The sequence below is a fragment of the Asterias amurensis genome, chromosome 10 (assembly GCF_032118995.1).
Source record: "Asterias amurensis chromosome 10, ASM3211899v1".
NCBI classification, from domain to species: Eukaryota; Metazoa; Echinodermata; class Asteroidea; order Forcipulatida; family Asteriidae; genus Asterias; species Asterias amurensis.
This window is the reverse complement of record NC_092657.1, coordinates 19182284-19208889: the sequence shown is the minus strand read 5'-3', so window position 1 is coordinate 19208889 and position 26606 is coordinate 19182284. Positions and strand designations below refer to the sequence as shown.

The following is a 26606-nucleotide window of genomic DNA, read 5'->3' as shown; positions in this document are numbered from 1 at the left end:
AATGGAACCAATATATATAGAATGGAACCAATATATATAGAATGGAACCAATATATATAGAATGGAACCAATATGAATAGAATGGAACCAATATATATAGAATGGAACCAATATATATAGAATGGAACCAATATATATAGAATGGAACCAATATATATAGAATGGAACCAATATATATAGAATGGAACCAATATATATAGAATGGAACCAATATATATAGAATGGAACCAATATATATAGAATGGAACCAATATAAATAGAATGGAACCAATATATATATAATGGAACCAATATATATAGAATGGAACCAATATATATAGAATGGAACCAACATATATAAACTACTCACAAAAAGTAAGGAAACTTTTTTCAATCCAGTATATTTGTTATTATTTAAGAGTCAGTTCAGGTAAATAATTGACATATTTGTTTACGGTCAAAAAATGATTTTTTTTTATACTTTGTGGGTGGAAGGGCCTTGGGGTGCAAGTAAACAAAATTGCATTTTCAATTCCATATATAGCCCGTTGCCATGGTTACGGCTCATTTTGTTTTTTGGCCATTTTAGGCCGATTTTGGGGTCTGAAAAACTGGTTTCTAGCTCATATTTACACCTCCACCCCACCAAAATGCAACATTATTTCAAAAAACCTTTTATATCACTACAAAGTATCATCCTTGGCCTTCCTTGAGAAAAAATTGTATTGCTTTAAATATCACCCTTGTGCTATTTTTGCATCATGCATTACAGTATGTTTTTAGAACTTGCAAAATCAACATTTTTACCCTATTTTTGGACCCCCAAATGTCAACTTGCCAGGGGTCTCAGAAAATTTTCCTTTCGGCTGTGATTAGGGCCAACATTGGTCTTTCCATATCTGGTGTCAAAAACTTGGGCAATTTTATCCTGTTGTGACAGTACTGCCTCAAAACTAGACTTTTTTCCCCAAAACGTGAAAAATGCCTTTTTAAGGGTTTTTTCACATAATATCGACATACGTGTCCACGGTAAAAAAAAAAAAATATTTTTCTTATACTTTGTGGATGGTAGGGACTTGGGGTCCAAATAAACAATATTTACATTTCAAATCATAATATAACACGTTGCCATGGTAACAGTTCATTTGTGTTTAGGCCACTTTAGGCCGATTTGGGTGTCTGAAAAACTGTTTTTTTAAGTTAATATTTACAACTCCACCCCACCAAAAAACAAAAATATTTCATACAACCTTTTCCATCACTACAAATTATAATCCTTGGCTTTACTTGAGACAAAAAAATATTGCTATAAATTTCACCCTTGTGCTATTTTAAGAACGTGCATTAGAGTTTGTTTTTAGTACTTGCAAAATCAACATTTTTACCATATTTTTTGCCCTCAAAATTTCATTTTTTCAGGGGTCTCAGAATATTTTCCTTTCGGTTTTGATCAGGGCCAAAATTTTTCTTTTTATTTCTGGTAAGAAAAACTTGGGCAATTGTATCCTGATGTAACAGAACTGTCTCAAAAAAAGACCCTTTTCCCCTGAAAACATAGAGAAATGCATTTTGAAATATTTGCTTCATTTTGAATTTATAACATTAAGAAGTTAGTAATAATTCCATCAATCTGGCAGCTTTTCATAAGCACTCTGTAGGCTTAGTGCATTACCAAACATTGATCAGGACTTGTTGATGACCTAAATCTTAGAATTTGCCCCGCCCCGGCCCGGCCCGGCCCAATCATATTTCTTGACATTGCATAAACAAAACAAAGTTTTGTGAACAGCGCCTCTTTTTTGAAAGTCACATTTTTAAATTCCCCTTGCACATCAAGAAAGTTTGTACTGTCTTAATGTTTTATTGGTTCTCAGAATGTTTCCCTTTTGGTTGTGATTGGGCTATCATTATGGTTTGCATGTCTGCTGGGGAGAAACACTTTGGTTTATTGTATCCTGTTGTGACACTTCTGCCTCAAACATGGTAACTATTTTTTCCAAAAACAATAAAAATGCATTTTGAAGTTATCCCTTAGTTTGAATTGATAAAAAACAAAAACGAGCATGCTTGTTAAAAAAATATGGCACTGTTTCCATGCTCTTTAAGTAACAAATAAAAAGTTTATAACCATGCTTTGCCACTGAGAGTTCTTGTTTTGTCATGACTACTTTACCTAGTTGTACAGGTATGATTCACATTGCAAGAAGAGAAGTAGTGCGATGAGCATTCTTTACTATTCTTGTCTATACATGGCCTTATAACAGTCTTCTTGGTCTCCTGCCCGCTACCAAACTAAACATTTTCATCCCTATCAGAACAAAGAGGCTCTAAAAGTGAGCAAGTACTGTATCCAAAGTATCTAAATGGCCATTCACCTGCTTTGGCCTTCTGTAAGCAGTTCCCCCATCCACGGTGGGGTTCCTTTCAATTGTACAGTTGCAAACAATAAAAGAGTTGGTTTATTTAACGTGATAAACAATTCAGCAGGTAATGTTTGACAATGTTTTGTGTTGATCGTTCTCAGAGACATATATAATAATTATGAATTAGTAAGATAGTGAATGGAAAAAATAATCAAACTAGCCTGAAGAAACTTTTGTCACTGCAAATGCATCTTACTTATTTATGTTGAGCAGGTGCAAGTATTTACAACTTCTTTCAATGTTGTTTCATTAAAGGAACACGTTGCCTTGGATCGGTCGAGTTGGTCTTTGAAAAGCGTTTGTAAACGTGCATTACAAAATGCATATGATTAGAAAGATATTTTAAAAGTAGAATAAAATGATCCACACAAGTATCACTCAAAAACATCTTTCTAACCATGCATTTTATAACAAACGGTTACAAACGCATTTCAAAGACCAACTTGACCGATCCTAGGCAACGTGTTCCTTTTAAATGATCTCTTACGCTCATCTTGCAAATCGTTAGTATCATTGTTTTCAATAAGACCTTGGCAAACTTTTCCAATACTTTTAAGTGGGCTTTTTAATTTCCCACATTTGTGTTGGACATGATTGGATGCTCCAAACCATCTGCCTCAAGCACAGAAACTACATTGTTTATGATATCTATCTCTATGAAAAGTTTTACATTTGGTAGCAGGCAGGGACCAAGGAGAGTAGGCCCTGTATTGAAGACAACTTGTAAAGAATGCTTATCGCACTCTACTTGCAATGGGAATCATACCTTTACAATAGGTAAAGTAGCCAAATCAAGAACTCTCAGTGGCAAAGCATTGGTTATGGTTTGGTTGGATACCATTATGTTTAAATAAAAACTTTGTATTCATTACTCAAAGGGCATGGAAACAGTGCCAGATTTTTAACAAGCATGCATTGTTTTTGGAAAAATTACTATACTTAAGGCATGATCAGTCACAACAGGATACAATAAACACAGTGTTTCTACCCAGAAGACATGAAAATACCAATAACAACAGAAAGGGAACACTTTCAAAAAAAGAGGCGCTGTTCACAAAACATTGTTTAATGCAATGTCAAGAAATATGATTGGGGCTGGGCCAGGCAAATTCTAAAATTAAGGTCATCAACAGTTCCTGATCAATGTTGGGTAATCCACTAGTGCTTAGGAAAAGCTGCCAGATTGATAGAATTATTACTTTTTAATGTTAGAAATTCAATATGAAGAAAAAACAATTCAAAATGCATTTTTCTGCTTGGGGAAAAAAAGTCTATTTTTGAGACAGTACTGTTAACATTAGGATACACTTGCCCAAGTTTTACTTACCAGAAATAAAAAGAACAATTTTGGCCCTGATCAAAACCGAAAGGAAAATACTCTGAGACCCCTGAAAAAATGAAATTTTGAAGGCAAAAAATATGGTAAAAATGTTGATTTTGCAAGTTCTAAAACCATACTCTAATGCACGTTCTACAAATAGCACAAGGGTGAAATTTATAGCAATATTTTTTTGTCTCAAGTAAAGCCAAGGATAATACTTTGTAGTAATGTAAAAGGTTTTATGAAATATTTTTGTTTTTTGGTGGGGTGGAGTTGTAAATATTAAAAAAAAAAAAAAAAACAGTTTTTCATACCCCAAAATCGGCCTAAAGTGGCCTAAACACAAATGAACTGTTACCATGGCAACGTGTTATATTATGATTTGAAATGTAAATGTTGTTTATTTCGACCCCAAGTCCCTACCATCCACAAAGTATAAGAAAAATATCCCTTTTTTTTTACCGTGGACACGTTATCGATATTATGTGAAAAGACCCTTAAAAAGGCGTTTTTTTTTACGTTTTGGGGAAAAAAGTCTAGTTTTGTGGGAGTACTGTCACAACAGGATACAATTGCCCAAGTTTTTGACACCAGATATGGAAAGACCAATGTTGGCCCTAATCACAGCCGAAAGATAAATTTTCTGAGACCCCTGGCAAGTTGACATTTTGGGGTCCAAAAATAGGGTAAAAATGTCGCATTTGCAAGTTCTAAAAACATACTGTAATGCATGATGCAAAAATAGCACAAGGGTGATACTTAAAGCAATAAAAAATGTTCTCAAGGAAGGCCAAGGATGATACTTTGTAGTGATATAAAAGGTTTTTTGAAATAATTTTGCATTTAGGTGGGGTGGAGTTGTAAATATGAGCTAAAAAACAGTTTTTCAGACCCCAAAATCGGCCTAAAATGGCCAAAAAACAAAATGAGCCGTAACCATGGCAACGGGCTATATATAGAATTGAAAATGCAATTTTGTTTACTTGCGCCCCAAGGCCCTTCCACCAACAAAGTATAAAAACAATTCATTTTTTGACCGTGAGCAACTATGTCAATTATTTACCTGAACTGAAAATACTCTCTTTGTATATGGTTTATATCAATGCAAAGCTGAACTGTTCCTCTTTAAAATGATGCCACATTTGCAATGATTACATGTTGCTGGACTTGTCTACATGAATAACAATGAGGCAAAGTCACAAATCAAATGTGCCAAAATTACCGTTGTCTGTGAATGGTCAATAGGTAATGGTCATTAATCAAACCGATCAAGCTTTTCAGAACTATTACACAGTGATTTTCACCAGTGAGCTCATCGGACACGATTTACCCTCATCTCATGAAAAACACCTTGTTTGATGGGTATTTGCAAGAAGATATTCTACAGCCGGATGCAGTCCCATACTTGCAGACTTTGGACCAAACGCCATCTTTCAAGATGACAACGCTCGCCCCCCTCGAGCCCGACTGGTGATTGACTACCTGAAAAATGTTGGGGTGCACCGGATGGATTGGCCCGCTTACAGTCCAGACCTGGATCCTATGGAACATCTGTGGGACCAGCTTGGCCTCGCTGTCCGCGCCAGAACCACCAACACATCAACTGTGGCTGACCTAACCAGGTTCCTTAATGAAGAATGGAACGCCAATTCCTCATCATCAGCGCATCACAAGACTTGTGTGCAGCATGAGAAGAAGGTGCCATGCTGTCATCAACGCCTTCGGATCATCCACTCGTTACTGAACTTTTTGTATCAATAAAGTGTATTAAGATCAGTAAGTTGTCTTGCTCTATACCCAATTTCTAGTCTCAATCAAGTGGATTAAGATCAGTATGTTGTCTTGCTTGTTTGAATTACAGTGTCAATTCATACAGTAACACAAAAATATTGCTAATTTTGGCACATTTGATTTGTGACTTTGTCTCATTCTCATTAACGTGGTCAAGTCCAGCAACATGTAATCATTGCAATTGTGGTATCATTTTAAAGAGGAAGAGTTCAGCTTTGCAATAATACATACCATATACAAAAAGAGTATTTAATAATAACAAATATACCGGATTGACCGAAAAGTTTCCTTTCTAACGAAAAGAAAAATATATAGAACGTAACCAAACTATATTGAACGAAATAAAATATATATAGAATGAAATATATATCTATACAACGAAATAATAATTGATATATAACGAAATAATAATATAAAAGTAATATAGAACAAAACAGAAATATATGGGACGAAACATAAATATATAGATCGAATCAGAAATATATAGAACGAAACAAAAATATATAGAACGAAGAGGGCGCACTGTGCGGCCTGGCCATTATTCGTCGAAGGGGGCGCTTCGTTCTATTTCCAGCTCAACCGGAAGTGGGACCGTATCTTAAGAACTACACAACCGATTTTCAATCTTGTTACTTTTATAGACTTCTTAGGCATTTAAAATAAACTTTGAAAAGCCGTGACCCCAAGTTGACTTCTTCTTCCGGGTCAACCGGAAGTGGGACCATATCTCAAGAATTACACAACAAATTTTCAAACTTGTTTTCAGTTACAGACTCCTTGATCATTGTAGCACTTAATCCAAGCAAAAGAACACGAAACAGCTTTGTGTTTGTTCACAAACACCTAATGTCTAGTTACCACCATTGAGTTTGTCAATTTTCATAATCACCAAGAGGGATAAGTATACTGGCCAATTATTAATCTTTGTCCGAAATATTGAATATAAATGTTGTGATAAAGGAGCGTAATAAACATGTTCTTAATCAATACCTGACGGGAAAGTCTCCTGATTTAGGGACTTTATAATGAACGATCTAGTGAACAAATGTATTTTAAAACCAGCCCTATTATTATGCCTACATCTCAATACATTTTGGGTTGGAATACAAAACTAGTTAACATTTACCCAGTAAGTTTCCGTTTTGGTTTATAACTTGATATAAAACTACTTCTTATTTTTAATTTTTAATTGGTTTAGTTTCAAAGACTGATTGAATTTCAAAAAGTCTAACTCGAACTCTGATTCACTGAGCGAAACATTTCATTCAATTATTGTAAACACTTTTAAAATGTTGCGTTGCGTTTTAGAGGACCAACCGATTTCACGAAACGCTAGGGATTAATTCTGTTTTGAGTTAGGACAAGTAACTTGTCCTAACTTATGGTATGTTCAATGCGTCCTAACGTTTATGGATACTGAAGTCCAAAAAAATAATCCTAAGTTAAAAAGGGGTTGGTGAAATCGACGGCCGCACTATTTATACGTATAAGAAATCAGTTATGTTGCACATCAATAATTGATACCTTCCGTTTGCCGTTGGTGTTCTGTCGTCGTAATAGCTAGATTGTTCCTCGTGCTTGGGATAGAGGTAAAAGCCTTTTGTGCCTCTATCAAGGGCTCTGTATTTCCCAATGAGGTACTCGTTGAAGGGTAAGGGCCCACCGATCATCGTGTCATTCGTCTCGTCGGTAGCGGTGATACAACATTTCGATGCCTTAGGCCTTAAAAAAAAAAAAAAAAAAAAAAGGATTATAAAAGGTATTGCTGTCAAAAGCTTTTCATGCCATGGTAAGCTTGTGAAAATCATTTTTAGCAAACCAATATTTTGTCAAGGTTTGCGACTTGGGTTACAAATCGTGAATTATATATATCAAATTTTTACGATACGGGCAAGATCATTGGGCCGAATTCATACAACAACAACTTTTTGATTGCGTTTTTGAGCAATTGCTTGAAGTGTTACAAGACGCCAACATGACAGCTTGATCTCTTACTTGTTCGTGATTTACAGAGAAGATTATTTGTTCCGTGGAAGATTTCATAATGTTTATGCTCGGTACAGATGACCGGGCTCGGCCTAGAGAAACAATCGGGAGAAATTCCACCAATCCAACCTATCGTAAATTGTTTTGTTTCGACAAACAAAAATTAATGTTCGATCTATTTTTCTTTTCAGTTCATGTTGACACATTCATGCAGCCATAACTAATACATTTTTTGCTTCAAGTACAGCTGTGACGGATTTGTTTTTCTTCAGAAACATCACGATAAAAAAAATCATCACGTGTCTGAAACCATTTTTAATGTTAATAATCTATCCCATTTCGGACAGAAAATAAGCCCCTGCTCTTTCACACAACACTTGTGTGCACAAACACATATATTCATGAATATGCAGTGCGGTCACAGCCATTCCAGATAAAGGGGGTAAATAAAACTAGAGCGGATAATGTTCTCGCATACAGCCATGAATACAGTGCATGTAGCCTGATAATTATTTCCAAACTGAAAACAATAAAGAGTGTTATAATTGTCATGCTTGTTGTAGTAGACTGAACAATAACAATGACAATAACAATAACGATAACGATAACGATAGCGATAACGATAACGATAGCGATAACGAAAACGATAACGATAACGATAACGATAACGATAACGATAACGATAACGACAACGATGACGATAACGATAACTATAACGATAACGATAACGGTAACGATAACGATAACGATAACGATAACGATAACGATTTGAGTGTCACAGATTGACTAATGGAAGCAGTTGCAAATAGTTGTTTTGTATATTTTGTGGTACACTAAAATATAGGGCCATGATTTGCTGTTGTAAATAGTGCTAACGCGAGCTGCTACTGTGCAACTACTGGGGCAAGCGCTACTGGCTACTGTGCAGCGGCTACAGCTACTGTGTTGTAAAATCATTTTTGTTTAAAGGAATTGTTGGTCCAAAAGCGGAGAATTGCAAGTTTGATAATTTGTCATTGTTTTATTGGAAAGCGTGCCGATACCATCCCATAATGTTAGCGACCTTGTTCTTGTACAGTTTTGGTTCATTTTTAGTTATTATAGATATCCCTTATCCACCCGGCTAGTAATTTCCGAGAGTGGAGGATTTGACGCTTCTGTAACATGAGAAAGCACATGGGAATGTCGGCCAACATACACTGAGCTATGGTGGTGAATGAGAAAGCCGGAGAGGCGAAACCTTTGCATCAATTGAACTGGATAATCTGGAACTGGGAAAGAATGCCAAGATGAACATCCAATGAACACTTGTACGAACATTGATGATCTATGATAGTGTAGATTCAACGAGAGAGTTGACGAGCCTAAGGAGTGAGGTTAACCCTTAGAATAGACAGTTGTTGAACACTTGTTGGATTATTGAGAAGTTACCAAGTACTGTGACATATTGGGGTCGAATTATTGAAAAGTTTCAAAGTACTGTGATATGTTGTCGAATTATGGAGAATTTGCAAAGTACTGGAGATAGATTGTTGAAGCATTGAGAATTTGCAAAGTACTTGATATATAATATTGTTGAATTTAACGAGAAGAAGGAAGCTGAGAAACTAGTTAAGATTACTCGGAGTCTGTAACTCCAAAAGCTAAGAGTTGAGGTGACTGACTTCGTGGATTGGAAGTAGTGAATTTTGAGGGTTGGATTTATTGTAGTTTGAGGCGTGAATTTCGTTGTTTAAGCGGTGGCCACAGAAAGGAACTCAGAGAGCAGAATTGTGTTGTAAATAAATTTGTAATATTTTGTAAATATAATCTTGATTGGCTTGAGTGCAAATTTATTTCTGCAGTGTTTGGTTCTTCCTCGGTTGCAACAACAACCCCGATGCGTTGGTTGTGACATTGAGCAACAAAGGATAAACCAATCTAGCCCTCCCTTTTCTTGCTAATTTTGTGAACCCGATACTGACTTTGTTCTCCCAAAAATATTTTATAGAAAAAAACAGCAAATTTCAACACTTTGAAAACATCTTCAAGAAAATTTGCTATATATTACCGAAAAAAGCAAAAAATTAAAAATAATTGTTAATTGTGAACCTGTTAACCGTTCTTCCAATCCATCTCCAGATCTAGATCTCTTCATTGGAATCGGGATCATACAGTCGATAATGCAAACATACATCATCACACACAGTTTACCCCTCTCAAAAATAATGAGGTGATCCATCGCGAGGATGTCAATTCTTACACTTAATTGCTGGATATTTAGACAGATTTAACTTATGGCAGTGATTAAAAGAAGAAGCGGAACATAAATACTTTTATAAAATCCCTTTACTTGTACACAAATCTGAGATTGAAGCAGTATATTTCGCGATTTCGCCGACGAAAAAAAAAAAAGAGTCACTCGCTTCGTCTTTCACGTGGACGGAAGCATGAGTGTATTGGGCTAGTGCCCAGTACAACAAGTGTGTTCGTTGCCTGCATACGGGAAACCAATGGAGCCAGACTTTACTAACTACTACATACCCATTACGGGTCACGTCTTCAGATATGAAAGGAGTTCAAAAATTGGATCGAAAAAGGCCCTATATTCCTCAAGACCAATCAAAATTATTATTACATCACTGCAAAAAGCATTTTATTTAGTTTATTTAGACATGCGATCCAGTTGTGTAAGATGAATGGAACGGCGGTGCTGTTCAATTTAGTGAGCAAACCCCGGGAAAACTGAGTTGACCTCCATAAGTATTAATTACACTTTTGAGCGTTTTAAGCAGTTCTTCAATCCAAAAAGGCCCTATGTTCTCGAGTTGCATGAATTTATAAACAAATATCGTATCGAAAGGGGATGTTTTATACACTCAAACACTGAGCGATCTGGTTTGATTCCTGAGCGATTCCACGATGGTGTATAGTTGCTCAAGTTATAAAGTGGTGCATTTGCTTTTTAATTCTGTGGAACACATATTTCACTGCAAATGTTGGATGGGAATTTTATTCAGTAAGATAGAACGACAAAACCAATACTTGATCAAATCATTTCTGACGAATAATTTTGACCAAAACTGCACTCCCTTGTTGATCACTTTATTTGACCATGACTGTGTGTAGCTGTGTTTTTCTATACCCACTATTGGTCACGTGATCACATGTAGTCGTTTGGAGGGTTTACGCAGTAGGGGTTGCGTCGCAATTTACTAAATTTCTGTGTTAAACAGTTACCCAACTATGCGTAACATTTCTGACACAACTCTCGAGGGTACTAGCCAAATCGCCACGTAGCCCAACATTGCGTAAGAAGGTACTCAACTTGCGTTCCCAACACATTTACTCATCAAGTTTTCACACTTCTTATTTAGAGTGCATGTAAGACGGACGTCCTCTACATTATTATTCAGCCCAGACTCATGACCCAGCCCATAGCCAGCGCTAGTGTATATGATTTTTTTTGTACGTCAATGTCTGAGTAAATATTTGTTAACGTTGGTGTTATGTGATTTGGGGCACAAATCGTGCATATTTGGACCAACATTGGAGTGAACAATATTTTGTATATTAATTTGTGCAATGTTCATAATTCAATGAAGCCAAGGAAAGGCCGAATTAGTAATGATAACAGTAAAGATCGGTATTTAAACATAAAATATATTACACGTCATACACACGTATCAGTTATGACAAATAAATTGCATTGTGTTATTAATAACTCAAAACATGCTCATGTAGGCCTATAAGTTTTACAAAAAGAAAATGAATTTTTACTTTTGATAACTATTGCGTATCACGTGCGTCAGTCAAAGACGGATATCAAAACTTACTGATACGGGTGGTTACACACCAAACAATTGACTTGTCTGTAGAGGACACAGAGCGTAGCATTAATGTTTGCTTCAGATCCACCTGCTGGACTCTGGCTCGATGGCCACTCAGGTGGGGATGCTGTAGGAACTTCCTTTCCAGCACAACAACTGTGGAGAAGGTAAAATATAACACATCAAGGAACAGATTATAATGTTTGGATCGAGTTGTTCCTGATATTCGAGATAACCAGAGGATGAGAAAAACAATCCAACCTAGTCTGTTGCATTATTAAACCCTGCTAGCTAGGTCATTACAAATCAATGGATGGTCAAATGAGGGAATTTTGTTTCTAGAGCCGGAGTAACAAAATGCCTAACAAAGCTCAAAAGGCCCTTTAAAGGCAGTCGACGCCATTGATAATTACACTCAAAATAATCATTAGCATAGAACCTTACTTGGTCACGAGTATTATTTTATTTCGAGACCTCAGAAATTAGATTTTGATGTCTCAAAATCAAGCGTCTGAGAGAACACAACTTCGAGTGACAAGGGTGTTTTTGTTTGTTCATTATCATCTCGCAAGTTCGACGACCAATTGAGCTTAAATTTGTACAGGTTCGTTTGTCTGCATATATTGTGTTAAATCAAGTGAGAAGCCTGGTCTTTGACAATTACTGATAGTGTCCAGAAACAGCTACCTGAGCGAAATGTTTTCAACAGAAATGGTATTTTTACCTGTTTATAATGCACTTGTTCACAATTTTAATGTAATTTTGATATGTGTACACTTCTGAACTTTTTGTATCATCGATTAAAAAATTAGGCCCCTACCTAAAGGTTTTTTTTAAACTAAAAACACTTCTGCCGTTGAGAGCGGGCGTCAAAGGACAATGCCGCTGACGTCATTTGTGGGAGTTTGCTTTGTTATACATCCACGCTGCAACAAAGCGGCTTTATCTACTTATGACGTTTTGAGAGTGATTACGTAACGGGGCTTTTCGCAAATCTCGCAGAAAAGCTCTGGATAAGGGCATACAAAATGATTGGTTTTTTTTACACAATTGAAACCTATTTATAATCATATGACTCGATTTCCTTATTCATCGAAAACATTTTAAGTGGAATTCAGCAAAGTTCACGACTTGACATTTTCGTTCAAGCAGGTCTTTTAGACCGATTGTGCTGCGAACGTCACGTGACCTGAGATGGGTATTACACATCAACAAACACGGCATCTGCATATCAACGTGCATTAAAAAGACTTATGATTATTGTTGCGTTTGTTTGTTTGTTTTAATAGAGGCTTTTATTCTCGAAATCACTGAAGAATAGTCTTGAGTTTGTACCTTGGGACTTAAGCGGTTGCTGAAAAAAAGAAACCGAGGAAAGTCTACAAGAATGCTCACACGAAGTCATAATTGTGTTTGTGCACGGAAAGTGTGGTTTTGTTGTAATGATTTTACTGCCGATATAAAGCAAAAACAAATCTCCTTGAAAAGCTGCGCATTCTTTTATTGTCAACCTTAACTTATTTAATAAGTAGGGGTAGCTGTCAGCAAGAGTCGGACAACTTTGAGGTCTCTTTCGGCATAGCCCGACTTCACGCCGTGCATACCGCACTAACCACGGCGCATGAGCTCGCTCAAACCTCGGCAATTTAGTTACGTATAATCTAACCATACTCTCAAAAGACACCTCTTAAGTAGTAGAATTCTGGATTTATCAAACACAACATCTGATTTAAATCAATGTCACAACATTTTTACCTTTATTGAAAGGGCTTCGTTTTTAGTAAAATGTGTTTTATTATGGAAAGACAACCAATTATGGTCCATCAGTACGCGCCTGCTCATATATTATGTCTGTACTGGTGTAGCTGTGTTTTTATATACCAATCACATGATCACATGTTAGTATTGACAGCGCAATCGGTCTACTGCTTGAGAAAATATTGAAAAACTTACGACTCGGGAAGCTCCTTGTCACATGTTTCTTGATCAGTACTTGCAATGATCTGCACCAAACCAAGCATGCATACGACGAGCACTGAGTAAGAAAGCTCGGCCATTTTACTATATTGTTAAAGGAATAAAAACAAAGAATTGAAAATACAATGAATCTCTTATTTTCATATAAGTTTAAGTTGTACTGACACCAACAGAAACCTTCCACTTGCTAAGGACCAAACCCACACACAGAAACAGTTTGTAAAGTATGGATTAAATTACCTCTTATTGGAAATAAATCAGTTTGATCTTCAAAATGAAATGCATCATACAAACTGTTGGATATCGTACGTCGGAACAGAGAAAAAAAATTAAGTTCAGAGATTTGCCAATAACTTACAGGGTTTACATATAGTCAGGTTGCTAAGCGTAAAATATAAAGGTTACCATTACACGGCGGACAAAAGCACACTTTTTTCCCACAGGGCTTCCTATGGGTATATTAATCAATACTAGTCGAGGAGCCCTCCAGAATTTGTAATTTCTTTTTATGTAAATCGCAAAAATTCAAAATGGCGGCCTACATAACAGAATATCACTTTTTTTCTTCCTTTTTTGTATAACTACTTTAGACCAGTGTAAAAGACACTTTCAATGAGTTCTCATTTTTTTCGAAGTATATATAGGGGATTGTTACGCTTATAAAAAACAATCGGTGTACACAGGAAAGGAAAAGCACACTCTTTCCCGACAGCTACTAAGCCTATTATATACCAGCCATTTCTTTAAAGCCATTGGACACTTTCGGTAAACAGTGTTGTCAAAGGCCCACCCTTCATGTATCACAACTTATATATAAAATAACAAACCTGTAAAAAATTAGGCTTAATCGGTCATCGTAGTCGAGAGAAAAAAACGGGAAAACCCTACCTTTTTTTCGCACGTTTCGCCGTGTCATGACATTTGTTTACTGTAAATCCGTAATTTTCGTAGTCGAGAATTGATAATTGTTTTAATGTTTTCTCAAAAAGTAAAGCATTTCATGGAATAATATTTCAAGAGAAGTCTTTTACCATTACCCTTTGTAAGCCCTGTAAGGTATTTGTAAATCTGTGAACTTTTGTTTCTGTTCCGAAAGTGTTATAGCTTTAAAGTAATGCCAGATTGTATACGTGTTATGTTTTAAGTCGAGAGGTGCTTAGATCGGTAGAGCATTAACATTAACAACAAACTCTCCTATTCTTTGAGAAGCCCCCACTCCTGCTATAATCAAGCATGCAATGGATGTTGAGAGACACTGTAAAATGTCTTAGTCAATGAATAATCCCAGACATTACTTCGACCAACCTGTGTTCACCCTGGCAAAGTCGGTACAGAAGAAATGACCAGATTCTCACTGCGAGAGTAAGCATGTGCTACATGTAGGTGGTATGCTAACACAAAAGGCACTCTGGAATAAGCTTGGGGATGTCTCTGCTTGACGTTTCTGGCCGGACCGGACGACATTTTTCTAAGAGGAAGCATTATCTTGTGTGGCTGACATGTATCTGAAGGCATCCCACACAGAAACTCGATAGGCAAGCCGACAAGATCACTCTCTTGTCTGTGCACATCTCCATGAGTTAGGGTGTCATGCTCATTGAGGGCCCCAAAGATAAAGAGTCTGCCACAGCTTGAAGAAAAGAAACAGATGAGAAATCCTACTTTCATATACTTGGACCCATTAGACAAAAAACCTCATTCTCATCTTCATCGGGCTCACAGAGAGAATCCTCCCCTCTTTCTGTATGTTGATTTTCTTGCAGGAACTTACACTGCTGTTCTTTGTCATGAACCGTGTAAACTACTCATGGAGGATGCCTGCTGTCCGCATCAGTGATGAGCTCCTTGCCCTGTTAATGATGAGTTGGGGAAGTTTTGTGTGCACTTGGTCCTTTCAGTTAGTTCTATGTGATCGCTATAATCAAGCTCATGAGCATAAGAACAGTGTGAAAGATTCAGGTGGAGTTTTTTGGCTCAAAGAAAACCTGTTGTTTTTATTAGTTATGGATGCTCTCGGGAACAGATACTTCCTGCTGAAGCAACTTCAAGAAGAATGACTTCTCGAAAATGTGAGAGATATCCTGGAAAACTTCCAGCAGAATGATCAGGGCCTCCCAACAAAGGAGATCTCCCAGCCACAGATTGTCAGCCTCTCAAATGCAATCAGATGAATGGGCAATTCTCCTTGGATTATTTTTCAGGTCGCATGTGCATAGATGAATCAATTGTAACCGAATCGTGCACCTTGTGGGCTCGGATACAGAGAAAGATAACTTTGTCAAAAATACATGATATGCGCAACCACTAATGTCCATGACCCAAAGGAATTCTAAGCAGTAGTATTTCGGAAACCTTAACAGAGACACAGATCGGAGGATGATCGACCTCCAACTCCACCACAAAACCAGAAGAAAACAATAGATAAATAAAACAAAACATAGTTACAACTACACAGTTTGTAATTTGGCGCTTTACAAACAGTTGTTGTTATTATTATTATTTTTAACAAATATTTATATTATATTCTGTAAATGGGGGTTACTATGTGTATGGTGAGCATTATGATTATGTGAAACTAAAAACTGTTGCCAGAAACCCCCTGTCTTCAGAATATTTGGATCCGCCCCCTAGTTGAGTATCTGCGATGTTTAAAAAGCAAAAAAAAAAAAGATGTTGTACTCATATGTTGTCAAACTACCTGTAAGTCACTTATTTAGCATCCACCCTTAGGTTTGTATGACCCCCAGGACTCAATAAAAATGCTATTTTGTCATATTTGGCGGCCATTTTGAAATTTTCCGATTTACATAAAAATAACAACAATTATGGAGGGCTCCTCGGCTAATTTATTTAATAGACCCTTAGGAAGCCCTGTGCCAAAAATGGTGCTTTTGTCCGCCGTGTAACGGTAATTTCACTAAGCCACCTGACTAAAAAGGTAATGGTGAGAATTACAGATTTATTTTAAACACGTGTCATGACACGGCGAAACAAGCGGAAACAAGGGTGGGTTTTCCCGTTATTTTCTCCCGACTCCGATGACCGATTCAGCCTAAATTTTCACAGGTTTGCTATTTTTTTATATAAGTTGTGATACACGAAGTGTGGGCCTTTGAACAACACTATTTACCGAAAGTGTCAATGGCTTTAAGTTATAAACAAAAGACAAATGAGGCAGGTGTAACGTACGTTCAATACTTGGGTTATATCCACGTGGTAAAAACAAGACAAATCGCCGAGCTCTCGTTACAACGAAAAAACAACACGGGTACGTCACTGCTGATAATGTGAAGAATGATTCGGTGGGACCACATTAGCCCTCAACATGAATACAAACAATCGTGAACAGTTTCAGTCATATTATAAACAGAATAATGGGTTTTGCTTGTGGATTTTAAATAAGGGGATCAATGCGTGGTGAATAGGCTTTCAACTAGTGGTTTAAACCCAACGAGGCCTGGTTCTTGATAACTTTACCGAGACGAAGTCAAGGTAAATTAACAAGAACCAGGCCTCGGCGGGTTTAAACCACTGTAGTTGAAAACCGATTTAACACACGTTGATTTCCATTCATAAATACATTTTCGGTCAAAAAAACATCCACACTTTTTGGTCAAAAAGTAAAATAATGCAAGAAATATAATATTGTTCAATGGTTTCTTTCAACACAACACCCCTCCAGCTATGAAATGGTAAGGCCCTCGGGTAAACAACTCCCTATAAGGGAATGCTGTGCGCGTCGCGCGTATCGCGTGATTTGGAACAACTGTTCCAGCTGTCGCTCTCGACCAATATGAATGAAGAAACTGTCTTATGAGCACAGGTGCAAGTTCACGTGTTACGCCCATGTTTCAACACTTTTTTACTGGTCATAAACAAAGGTTTATACACACCCAAGTGACGTGCTCTCCACCAATAGGAATAGCGAAACTGTCTGAGGTATTTGAGAATGGTAGTTTATATATTGACTATTTTTTAACCTACGAACTGTACAGAAATATTCATGAAGTTGTACATTTTGAAGTTACTTTTTTTTTAATACAAAAACAATAGGTCAAAGGTTACGATAACATAATTATTAAAGGTCACGGTTATCGACTTTCAACGAAAAAAAAATCATAAAAGATTTGGTTTGATGATGCAATTCTCATTACTTTGTGATGAAAATTAACATGTTATGACATATGTTTACTAAAAATACTTTACTTTACTTTAAAATCTATACATTTTAGCAGTTTATGCCCTGACAACATGGAAAGTCGGATCGGGCTAAAAATTGTGTGCATAATTGCTCACTAGGAACTACAAGCAATTTCTATTAAGGTAAAAACGTGCGTTGGTCTGACATGGAATGACCCGTTATTTATGTTCAACTCATTTAGTAGTTCAGACGGAAGACTTTATATTTTATGAGTTTCTGAATTTGTGTTCAAACTTGTTGTTTTTTTCCGAAACATCTCGCTCAATCAATTTCGTAAAAAAAAGTCGATTGTTATTGTAATAACTTAACTTGAGAGTAACATTATTACTATGAAGTTAAGTTACTACAATGGTACTGTTTCACAATGAACCAAACGCAAGATTACAGCTGATTCCTTGTTGTTGTTATTTGTTTGGCTTTTCGTTTATTGGTTAACTATTTTGAATTTCTGAATCAATAATGTTTAAAATGCCGCAAATGTAGCGTTGTGCACGGGACACTTGCTGATTTTTTTTTTTTTTTTTTTTTTGTCGTTTCTCCTTATTTGTTGACCTCCCATCCAGCCGCGCAGGTCCTGCTAGTGGTTCTTTCCCAGTCCCGTTTCGGATTTTTTTTTTTTTTTTTTCACGTTTAGTTTATTACTTTCATATCCCGTATTGTTTATAAGAGTCAGTTCAGGTAAATAATTGACATAGTTGCTCACGGTCAATAAATAATTTTTTGTATACTTTGTGGGTGGAAGGGCCTTGGGGTGCAAGTAAACAAAATTGCATTTTCAATTCTATATATAGCCCGTTGCCATGGTTACGGCTCATTTTGTTTTTTAGCCATTTTAGGCCGATTTTGAAGTCTAGTTTTGAGGCAGTACTGTCACAACAGGATACAATTGCCCAAGTTTTTGACACCAGATATGGAAAAACCCATGTTGGCCCTAATCACAGCCGAAAGGAAAACTTTCTGAGACCCCTGGCAAGTCGACATTTTGGGGTCCAAAAATAGGGTAAAAATGTCGATTTTGCAAGTTCTAAAAACATACTGTAATGCATGATGCAAAAATAGCACAAGGGTGATATTTAAAGCAATAATTTTTTTTCTCAAGGAAGGCCAAGGATGATACTTTGTAGTGATATAAAAGGTTTTTTGAAATAATGTTGCATTTTGGTGGGGTGGAGTTGTAAATATGAGCTAAAAACCAGTTTTTCAGACCCCAAAATCGGCCTAAAATGGCCAAAAAACAAAATGAGCCGTAACCATGGCAACGGGCTATATATAGAATTGAAAATGCAATTTTGTTTACTTGCACCCCAAGGCCCTTCCACCAACAAAGTATAAAAAAAAAAACATTTTTTGACCGTGAGCAACTATGTCAATTATTTACCTGAACTGACTCATAAGTCTTTTTTCCCTTTCCGTAGGCCTATTGTATCCCGGCCCCTTCCACCGTCCCCTGTCCCCTTGAGCCCCTTCCCTCTCCCGTCCCAGGCCATAGAACCCGCGCTCCGTTTGCCTTCGTTCCCCCGCAATTCCGTGTGTTTGCATTGTGCTTCCCTTGCCACTTGTCCCGTTATACCCCGTTGCGACAACCGCTAGACATCATTGCGTATTCAATTATGCAAGTAGCGTGGTGAAAAGGGGGAGGGGTAAGTGGAGGGACACTCTGAGTAACGACGAACCGTTTGATTCCTATTGTTCCCGAGCAGTTTATTATTTTCCGGTCCTGTACCGTTTTCAAGTCCCTTTGTTTTCCCTTTCCCTATATATATTCCCAGCCCGTTTATTTTCCCATAAATTATGTTGCCCTTCCTCCACTCCCTGTTCCATCGTGTGTTCCTTCCCTTTCCCCGTTCCATAATCCCGCGCCTCCTGCCTCCCTTCCCCGCGGTCCGGTGCGTTGGCATTGTTCTTTGCATGTCAGTGTTTGCCCATAACTCATGTTTTCCAGTTTTGCGCGGGTCCCACTTATAGTGGCTCTATCCCTGTTTTTACGGTTTGATTTTTCCCAGTTCAGTTTCCCATATCCCATATCGTCATAGTCCCTGTTATTTTTTCATGTCCTTACCCCAGCCCTGCTCATTCTCTCCGTCATTGTTTGGCCGTTCCCCCGTCCCCCATTTCACAGGAATACCACTGTGTTCCCCTTCCTGAACCGTCCCACATCAGTCTAACTCGTGCCTCCCTCCCCGTGATGCCGTGCGTGTTTGTTCTTTGCATGCACTGTTTACCGGCCCATAAACTCAAGTTGTTCCATTCCGCGCGGGTTTTCCGCTAGTGGTTCTTTCTCTGTTTCGTATAATTTTCCCCGTTGATTTTTTTTTTTTTCAGTTACCCATGTCATCATTGGTCCCCTTTTCCCTTGCCCTTTTCCGTATTATTTCCCCCTTTTAATTTGTTCCCGTCCTGGCCGTTCCCCGGCCCCTTCCCACAGACGTACCACTGTGTGCCCCTTCACTCTCCCTGTCCTACGTGCTCTAATAACCCCAGACTTGACTCAAATCCCAATCCCGTGCCATCCCCAGGACACTACTGTTTTGTGATGCCCTGCATTCCAAAACCTGTTCCGCATGCGGGACAGGGACTTGACGATGTCGCAGTCGCCGAGTATGTAAATGTATTCACTTATGAAAATGTAATATTGTTACGTGATACGTTTTGACCAATCAAACGCACCCAAAAAGAAGACTAGTTCACTTGTCACTTGTGGGTTAAGTACTTAGTTGATGACTGAAATACATTTTTTAATAACCAATAATTATAAAAAAAATCCCTTAATGTTCATTTGAATATAAACAATACCTTGTCACATACATTGGGGTCGGTTTTGTTTGCAAAATTTGAATTTTGGGAAGTGCAATAAAACTACTTATGACACCGACACCCCCTTGCCTGCTAATGAGTTTACCCCCCCCCCCCACGCGCGTGCCGCGTATAGACGCGTGCATTACAATGTCTGCTACTGTGATGTCACAGAGTATAATGAATATTTTTACCGGCAGGGGGCAGCGCTTCTACGCTCCCATTGGTTTTCTACATCTCCCACTTGGGGGAGATTTTCCAATAGCAACGTGCAGAGTAAGAAACGACCTCGTCAAGTCCCATTTCCGAGACCACATTTTTGACGGCGAGCGCGCACTGTACTTTATGCTACGGGTTGTTTCATAATAAGTTGAGGTAATGACTGAGGGACCTCTCACACGAGAATGGGACTTGAATCAAGTATATAATAACCCCCAACTCCGTCGTGCTTTGGTTGTGATCCCGTGCACTGTTCTTTGCTTTTACTGTACGCGCGAGGTTACTGGACGCTCGCGCTATGACTCTGACATCCTGACGGGTATAAACAACGCAGACCCCCTGACAACCCTAGGATAACCAACCCCATGATAACCAACCCCGAAGTTACTACACGCTCGCACTTTGATTGTGACGTCAACACATATCCCCAACCCACAGGTACCCCGAAATTGACCCCTGGCCAGGACGCATCATTTTAGCAGGGTGCGGGCACCACTTGAAGTGAAAACAACATTGCGGCACCTAAAACAAAACATGGCGGCGCCCGGCGCAACCTCGTCCTCGAGGGGGCGAGGTATACCGTGCGCCAGCGGATAATTGGATATCGCAGATATCGCAGCGCCGTGGGTCGGAAGTTTGTCTCAACTGTAATAATGGGTGCTTTCGTTTGGCTTCCCTTGGTCGACCCCGGGTGCGTATTTTTTTTTCCTAGGACGAACGTGGGCATATAACATAAAATGGGCGTGTTTTTGTCCGAAAAACCCTCTCGCGCACGCACGAGCGTTAGTGATGACCGCAAGGGACCTTGGGCCACTGGTGGTGGTATGTGAAATGAAAATAGTCGCGGTAAATAAATGGGGACAACACAACCTGCACTTCTTCTACTATCGCTTCACACAATGGTGTATATAGGTTGTGATGAACCAGTCTACCTCCTATATTTCTTCCTCCATGGTCTAACCATGGAGATATACCACCCATGGTCTATTTTTAAACTAGGCACATTTGGTAATTATTGTCGAAGACCAGTATTTTCAGTTGATTTCCAATATGCATTAGATAACCAACCTCTGGGAGAAAAAAAACACATTATTTTTGTTGCATAATTTTATGTGGTCAGATGCATATTGGTGACGTTTGTAATGCAGTGTACTATTAAATTTCATCAAAAAACATTAGGGACCACAGCCGTTCATTATGACCGTCAGCCTATTTTCATAATTGACCTCCCCCCACACCCCCCACCCCCTCCCAACCATATCCAAACATATTTTATCGGGCAATCAAGACTTGGCAATGAAAGCAAGCGCGACGCATTTATAAACAAAAGGTAGAGTTGTACAAAATACGCAGTTTTACATGGTACATGTAACATGTGTGCGTGTATGGGTGTATGTGTACATGTTTAATATGCGTGAGTTATTACGTCGAAGTACGCATGTGCATGGAAAAATGTACAGTTTCTAACTACGCCCATTTATGTAAATTGCCCACGTTCGTCCTAGGAAAACAAATACGCACCCCGGTTTGTGGCGGATTTATTTTATTTTTTTTCAGGACGAACGTGGATAATTTTCTGCACACGTTCGTCCTGTGAAAAAAACAACCGACACACACCGGGGTCGACCCGGGGAAGCTTAACGAACGCACCCTATATAGATACTCAGCGCATTGAGTACCTTGTTAATTGGTAGATACGTGCGCTGTATAAGACTTCGATATTATAAGAGTGGTTTTTCACTTATTTACATTAAGAGGGTCCAAAAAAATTATTATAGGTTTTCCCGGCCAACTTCAGCAAAAATCCAGTCATTTTAACTCCTAGTTAGCATTCACTGGTCAACTAACATCATTCAATTTTATCAGGCCGCAAGACTCATTCAATTTCATTAAAGCCAGGCAGCTAGAGCTGGTCAACCATTCATTTTCACCACTGGGCAAACATTTTCCAAATTTTTGTATTCAAGTTAAGATTTTTCGTTATGCCTATGTACTTATACTCATTCGTTGCTGCCTATGTTGGACAGATAACTCATGAAAAATGCGTCAGATGGTATAACCATAGCCAGACCTACATGCCAAGGTATCTTGCACGTCAGATCATTGAAGGTTAAAGAAGAAGATTATGGAGACAAAACATAACCCAGAACAATAACACAAATATAACAAATGTATAACAAACAAAGAAAGAACCTGTGAAAAAAATAACAGGTTAACATTGAGTTTAACTTATTTGTAAATTTGAGAACGAACCCTAAGGCTTAAGCCAAATAAAAAATAAAAAAAATCATTTCAATGTTATCGGACATAGGCTTTAACTTTAAGGGTAATAAGGCAAGCAATGGGAACAATTATTACAATTAAGAAAACAAAATGATGTAAATAGTGTGTCACAAGTGCCATGTTTATTTTATGCAATGCCCAGTTAATTAGTTTAGAGTACACTGTTATTCTGCTGTGTAAAAAAACGTTGTGTAAAATCTTTTTTAAACAACTTGTGTAATTTGTACACAACGTTGTGTACTCATTTCCAAGTTGTGTACAATGCTAGTTGTGTAATTATTATAAATCGATAAAACCTCTAAAACTGAATTTACACAACTATTGTGTAAACTTTGAAGCACGTGATCAAAAAGCAACCAATCACGAAGTACTTTTGCTTGGCAAACAAAACGAACAAAACAAAATGGCTGACGTACTTTGCCGCTACTGTCGACGTCAAAAGCAGCGAGGATTCGAAGATTTTGTTCATTGTGGCGGTAAGTAAATAACAATTCACTGGTTTGAACGAAGAGTACCGTAATAAGGACCATTTTGTGTGAGTATCTGTCAGTTGGCTTTCGGTAAATTAGCATAAAATTATAAGTTTTTACCTCGTCGATGACAACGAGTTACGCGGATCGTAAAAGCCATTGTTACAACGCTGCCACTGTGCAGCGAAAATTTAGAGTTTGCATGTAGGCCTAACTATAAGATTTTTAACCCTCCGTAGTCAGATCAATGGGCCCAAGAGAGACGTAAACCCATGAGAAGTTTGGTCATTCAATGCAGACACTTTTAAAAATAAGTTTGACAGTTTTAACGTTAGTTATTCAAGTCAGTTTTGCATTTTCCGACTAGTTCTATCATTCAATCATGTCTATTTCGTCAACTCGACCTATCTCCAACGAGAGTACAAAAATATTGATTTTTAGTCTCCCCGTGCACCACGCACACAGACAAACCGCGTGTGTTTCGGGGTGCTCCATGGTCTCACATGCACAGCAGTGTGTGAAGGCTTGAACATTTTTCATTGACATTTGTATATCTTCTGACGATTAGGGCTTGAAATTGTTTATTCGGTATAATGGAATTATTTGGTATGATGCAAAGAAATTTTAACTGCAAAACATTGCTGGGAATTTTAGACTCGTATATACGTACATTGTGAAAAAAAATGCAAAGCAACTGGAAGAAAAACAATTATGCCCTTTGGATCAGCACTAACCTAAAGTCGTGCTGGTGGGACTAACTAGTGACCCCTCATGTTTTTTTGTAGGACTACTCTCAGCTACTTGATTCTGTGTTTTAAGTATCTGTTCATTCAGACTATTTCAAAGTTGTCTTTCTTTTTTAAACAGGGTGACACGTAACAGATATCCAACACTACATAATCAGCATTCCTGTATTGAAGCACCAGCCACTGCCATTCATCCTTCTCACTTGGTGGAACTTGCTACAGCACAAACTAGTTAAGGATGAGTACTAGTTGGATTCTGAACGTCAAGCTATGGAGATTATTATGTGCTGGATGTGGAACAATCATGAACTATCAGCCACACTGTTCAATACACGCCTGTACTGTTAGGAAATGCAAGAAGAATAGCAAAAACCAGCTCCCTGGAACTACCAACATGACTATCTGGATGGACCGAGTAGATGAACTTGTTTCATTGGAGAGTTTAAAATGTACAATTGACTGCAAAACAGTAATTACAAGGGGAAGCTGGATGTTTGAAAAGTGGACAGTTTGTTTGCCATGTTGCATTCCTTTTTGTGTCATTTTATAACTAAATTACAGTTTGTCTGAGTGACACGACACAGCGTGTTGCTCTTGAAATTCACAGTTTTTCTATAAAAAAAACATGTTTAACAAGCAATATTAAAAACCTGCTATTGCGCAAAGCATTTTGGCCTTGGCCAAGTTCTCCCTTGGACCATTTTGTCAACATGAGGTCGATATTGGCTGGTGACCAACACATTTTTATTGTCATTTGTGATGAATGAATGTATGATTGGTGCAGTTTTGACCAATAAAATTCATTTAAATATCGTTAAAAACAAGTTGCTGAATTATTTTCTCATTATGTGTCTACACTTTGCTTAAAAATGGGCGTTCCACAACTAATATTAATACATTGTGAACAACTATAATTGTGGAAACAAATTAACTGATTGTTATGTGAACAGTTTGCACAATAATAGCTAATTTGGTACTTTACACATGATTTTGTAGAATTTAATCTTACAAAATGATGTGTAATTAAGTATACCCAATTATTGTGTAAACTGTTTACACAGCTACTTGGTTAAAAATCTTTTACACATAATTGTGTACACTTATCACACAACTGTTGTTTAAAAACTACACAACTGGGGTTGTGTAAACCGTTTACACAACAGTTGCTAGGTTCATATAGTAAACAGGGGTTGTGTAAAATGTTACACAAGTTGTGTAATATTTTTAACCAATTAATGTGTAAACCGTTTACACAACTAGTTGTGTAAAAAACTTTTACACATAATTGTGTACAATTATCACACAACTGTTGTTTAAAAACTACACAACTGGGGTTGTGTAAACCGTTTACACAACAGTTGCTAGGTTCATATAGTAAACAGGGGTTGTGTAAAATTTTACACAAGTTGTGTAAGATTTAACACAACCGAAATAACAGTGTATGTTTAACTTATATGTTGTGCTGTGTTTTATATGTGCGAGGTTGCCTCTTTAATTTAGCTCCTTTAAGGCTGTCAAAAGTTTGGAGGCAGGCCAAGAGGGTCCCAAGAGGGCGCCAATTATATTTAAATTAGGGCTATAGGGTGTCAGAGAGGGCAGTATTTGGGGTGGGGCTTTTAAGGAATGTTGGTATTTACTTGTATTGTCCTAGGGAATGGGTTCCCTTTGTTATGTATTGTTCTGGTGGGTTGTGCAGTAGTTTCTAGCCAGTCTTGAGTTGAATTTGGATGAGAGCAGTCCGTATGAATAATGTTCTGACACAAGGCTCGCAACATCTCTGTCCGGGGTGGACTTTATCCTGTGTGGATTCATCAGAAGTTTAATATCCTGAGTGGATGAAAACAAACTTCTCAGAGCTTGTCCTGTGTGGACTTTATCATCAAATCCTGTGTGGATTTGTCAGAACTGTCCTGAGTGGACCCTTGCCAAAGAATCCTGAGTGGGTTTTGGCTGAGAAGACGAGACCAACGAATTCAACCAGCAAAATATCAACCGGTTTGAGTTGGCTGTAACTACCTATGTATGAGAACTCGAAGGCCAACAACTCATGGGGCAGACGTAAAAACTGCTGAGGAGAAGCTATAAAGAGCTCCAGCCGTCTATACGGAAGACTGCAGTATCGCCACTCAAAGGAGATGGGCAAGTAAACACACACCCCCCCCCCCCCCATATAATCGGAGAAAACTACGAGATTGAACATTTGCCTGCATTGAACAATCATGCATTGAGAGACAATTGGTGGCGGGTAATTAAGATTGCATTGTCTTAGAGTGACTTTGCTTTATTGACAGATTTGTGGTGTAGCGAGGACAAAAGTGCACCTCAGTGGAGGAAGAATTTTGTGGAACAAAGAACGGAACTAGCTCATTGATTTGTATTGTGTATGACTAGGGTTTCATTGACTTTGTAGGGGATTAATATTTTCGTTGTTAATAAATTAAGTAAATTTTTGGTTAATGCAGACAATGTTTCACTAAGAATCATTTTTGTGTGTCATCGTCTCGGTTTAGCGGTCCACTGTATAGTCAGCCAGGGGAAATACAGCCCCATGGTGTGACAAATGTACATGGAAACACCTATAGATAAACATCTGTGTTAGTGAGCTCTA

The 26606-nt window shown here is 38.0% G+C and overlaps 1 protein-coding gene and 1 pseudogene across 1 annotated transcript; both read right to left on the bottom strand.

The window, feature by feature from the left end:
• Positions 1-26606, bottom strand: part of LOC139942775 (uncharacterized) — a 69805-nt pseudogene that overhangs the window by 20693 nt on the left and 22506 nt on the right.
• LOC139943398 (uncharacterized) lies at positions 6494-13366 on the bottom strand. Its single transcript, XM_071940210.1, has 4 exons — positions 13263-13366; positions 11316-11465; positions 7039-7236; positions 6494-6548 (listed from the first exon to the last, which is right to left on the bottom strand). The coding sequence occupies exons 1-4, from the start codon at positions 13364-13366 to the stop codon at positions 6494-6496; spliced, it is 507 nt and encodes a 168-aa protein (XP_071796311.1).